The sequence below is a fragment of the Trichosurus vulpecula genome, chromosome 1, assembly GCF_011100635.1.
Source record: "Trichosurus vulpecula isolate mTriVul1 chromosome 1, mTriVul1.pri, whole genome shotgun sequence".
NCBI lineage: Eukaryota > Metazoa > Chordata > Mammalia > Diprotodontia > Phalangeridae > Trichosurus > Trichosurus vulpecula.
The window spans coordinates 454147621-454151278 of NC_050573.1; the positions used below are offsets into that span (position 1 = coordinate 454147621).

Consider the following 3658-nt stretch of genomic DNA (forward strand, 5'->3'; position numbering starts at 1 on the left):
AAATAATTTTCCAACCCACAACACTTTGAAGGTCAGCAGGGCCGGTTTTGTTGTACCTGGGGGAGAGTGGAGCAAAAGGTAATTACAGGTATCCTTGTCTGGTACTGGGTACAGGACTCTGATGTGTTGCCCATACACAGATCCAGGTCAGTCCTAGATTTCAGTGTTAGGTTGCAGTTCCACAACAAGGAGCACTAGCACAGCAGAGCTTGTGACTACATAGGAGCAGGGACCCTGAACACAGTTCTAATGTGGAAAAGAGCACTTGTGGTTGCTCACAGACCAGAGTACAGGCCAAGGGAGATGTAAACACACTGCTCCTTAGATCTTACCACTTTGGAAGAAATGAAAACTTAGAGATGCCCCGAATTAACTCCAAATTCAGATGAACAATCCCCCCACCCCCACACTGGGAACAGAGCCTAACTTTAACATAAAGGTAAAAGTCTAGAAATAAACTGGAAAAATGATTAAACACAAAAAAGAACCTGACCATAGAAAATTATTATAACAACAGGGAAGATCAAAACACAAACTAAGAAGAAAACAAAGTTAAAATGGTTACATACAAAGCCTCAAATAAAAATATGAATTGGTCCCAGGCCCAAAAAGAATTACTGAAAGAGCTCAAAAGGGATTTTCAAGATCAAATAAGAGAGATAGAGGAAAATGGGAAAAGAAAGGAGATTAATGCAAGAAAACCGTGAAAAAAAGTCAACAGCTTGGTAAAGGATGTACAGAAAACACTGAAGAAAATAACACCTTAAGAACAGAATAGGCCAAATGGAAAAAAAAATAGAAATACAAAAATTAACTGAAGCAAAGAACTCCTTAAAAAGTAGAATCAGCCCCATGGAAAAAAAAAAAGATACACAAAAAGTTCACTGAAGAAAAGAACTCTTTAAAAAATAGAATTGGCAAAATGGAAAAGAAGGTACAAATGCTCACTGAAGAAAATAAGTCCTTAGAAATTGGAATTGGGTAAGTGGAAGCTAATAACTTTATGAAACATCAAGAAATAATAAAAGAAAATCTGAAGAATGAAAAAAATTGAATAAAATGTGAAATATCTCATTGGAAAAACAACTGACCTAGAAAACAGATCCCAGAAAGATAATTTAAAAGTTAATGCACTACCTCAAACCATATCAAAAAAAAGAGCCTAGACCTCAAATTTCAAGAAATTACCAAGGGATTGAGGATTCTTGGAAAATGGAGGAATAGATCAGAAAACTTCAGGCTCTCCAAATTTCCTTTATAAAAATAGACAGAACATTGCCTCAAAGAAAATGTAGAGCAGCAGAAATAAGCAAAGTTTGGAGTAAAGGTGTTGTCTTCCTAAGACAATTGAGAAGACCCCAGGAAAGACTTGACCTCCAGGGGTGGAGGTTTGGCCTGAGTGGGGTGCAAATGCCTCTAGCCCAACTCTACAGAATTAATAAACAACATGTCCTAGGTGCAGCTGGGTTCAGAGACAGCTTCGGCCTCAGAAACTCTCACATCACGGATATCGTGGGGATCTGACAGCTGAGTAGGAGAAGATTGAAGGACCTTCCACTGTGAAGGTACACCAAGCTCAGTGGCTGACTGCGGCTACGAGGGAGATGGAGCAAGCACATGCCTGATGAGTGTGGTAGTAAAGGGGTATGGACCTTGTTGGCTGTCAGCACTTCCAGGAGAGCAGAGTCCCTGGGTTCAGTTCTAGGGCAGAGAGGACAGTTGAAGTTTGCAGCCACAGGGCAGGGTAGGGGGAATCACAGGGAGCAAGAACATTTGTGGGACAGTATGGCTGGGGACCCTGGCTATGGCCTAAGGGTGGAGAGGACCGCCCAAGGTTGGGCTCTATGACTGAGCTCAGAAAATAACAGTAGCTCTTCGGTTGTCTGTAAGGTGCTGGGTTCTTCTTCGGAAGCTAAGGCCGCGTTGGGGTGACCCCTCACTTCAGCCGGCGACTAGCACCACTACAAACAAGTCTCCTCGTCCATCCGCTGAAATGGCCGTCTCCGAGTTCGCTTGCATCTACTCCGCCCTCATCCTTCACGACGATGAGGTTACGGTCACGGAGGATAAAATCAATGCCCTCATTAAAGCAGCAGGTGTAAATGTTGAACCATTCTGGCCTGGATTATTTGCAAAGGCCCTGTCCAATGTAAACATTGCAAGCCTCATCTGCAATGTAGGAGTTGGTGGACCTGCCCCAGCAGCTGGTGGTGCTGCCTCTGCTGGAGGGGCTGCTCCTGCTAGCACAGCTGCCCCAGCTGAGGAGAAGAAAGAGGAAGCAAAAAAGGAAGAATCCGAGGAGTCCGATGATGACATGGGCTTTGGTCTGTTTGACTAGATAATTTTTTGTAACATTAAATAAAAAGCTTGACTCAACTAACAAAAAAAAAAAAATAACAGTAAGAAGAACCTGAGGCCTGGGGCATCATTTTTCACACCTAGGGACTAGAACCTGAGTTATAATAGTAAGCTGCTAAGAATAAAATAAAACAAAGTGAAAAATGAATAAGTAAATGAGAAAGAACCCAATAATATATAGCTACTATGGGGATAGAGAAGATCTGGGTTCATAATCAGAGGAAAATACTGTAGCTAAAGAAGCCACTCCTTTTTCAATGAGAAATGTCAAATGGTCACAAACCCAAAAAGAATTATTGGAAAAACTTAAAAAGGCTTTAAAAATCAAACAAGAGAGGTCAAGAAAAAATTAGGGAAAAAAATAAAAGTAATCCAAGAAATCAAGAAAATTATGAAAAGAAAGCCAACCAATTGGAAAAAGAGAATCAAAAACTTAAGGAAGAAAATAATTCCTCAAAAAGCAGAATTGGGCAAGGGGAAGCTAATGACATGATAAAACCTCAAGAAATAATAAAACAAAATCAAAAGAATGAAAAAATAGAAAAGAATGTGAAAGATCTCATCAGAAATCAATTGATCTGGAGAACAGATCAAGGAGAGATAATATAAGAATTATTGGACTACCTGAAAGTGATGACCAAAAAAAGAATCTTGATATGATATTACAAGGAATTATTAAGGAAAATTGCCCTGAAGTTTTACAACAAGAAGACAAAACAGAAATAGAAAAAAATCCACTGGCCACCACATGAAAAAGATCCCAGGAAGAAAACTTGCAGGAATACCATAATCATGTTTTGAAGCTCCCAGATTAAGGAGAAAATATTGCAAACAACAAGAATTTTTTTTAATATTGTGGAGCTATATGCAGGATGATACAAGCCCTAGCAGCTTCTACATTGGAGAACCATAGGTCTTGGAACACTTGGAACACTGAGCAAAAAATATTTGGGGTTACAGCCAAGTATAACTTACCCAGCAAATTCAAGCATAATACTGAATGAAAAAAATGGACATTTAACAAATTTAAAGACTTTTAGGCATTTGTGACAAAAATTGCAGAACATAATGGAAAATTTTACATATAAAATCCAGGACAAATATAAGGTAAACATCAAAGACCAATTATAAGGGTCTCAATAATTTCAAACTGTTTACTTCTTATTGTGAAAATGTTATCAGTACTCTTATCACTGTAATCATTAATTGGGTACTTTGAAAGAAAGCCTTGGGTTGATCTGTGTATTATGGGGCAATTCTAAAAAATAAAACTGCATGGGGAGAAATAAAAAGGAGTAAT

The 3658-nt window shown here is 38.9% G+C and overlaps 1 protein-coding gene across 1 annotated transcript; it reads left to right on the plus strand.

Moving 5' to 3' along the window:
- The first annotated feature begins 1894 nt into the window (after positions 1-1894).
- On the plus strand, positions 1895-2376 carry LOC118833509 (60S acidic ribosomal protein P1-like). Its single transcript, XM_036740870.1, has one exon. It carries the CDS (start codon positions 1994-1996, stop codon positions 2336-2338), a length of 345 nt encoding a protein of 114 aa, XP_036596765.1. The 5' UTR covers positions 1895-1993; the 3' UTR covers positions 2339-2376.
- Positions 2377-3658: the final 1282 nt, after the last annotated feature.

Excerpts from the sequence above, each read along its gene's own strand:
- LOC118833509 (XM_036740870.1), top strand. The coding sequence starts at position 1,994 with ATGGCCGTCTCCGAGTTCGCTTGCATCTACTCCGCCCTCATCCTTCAC.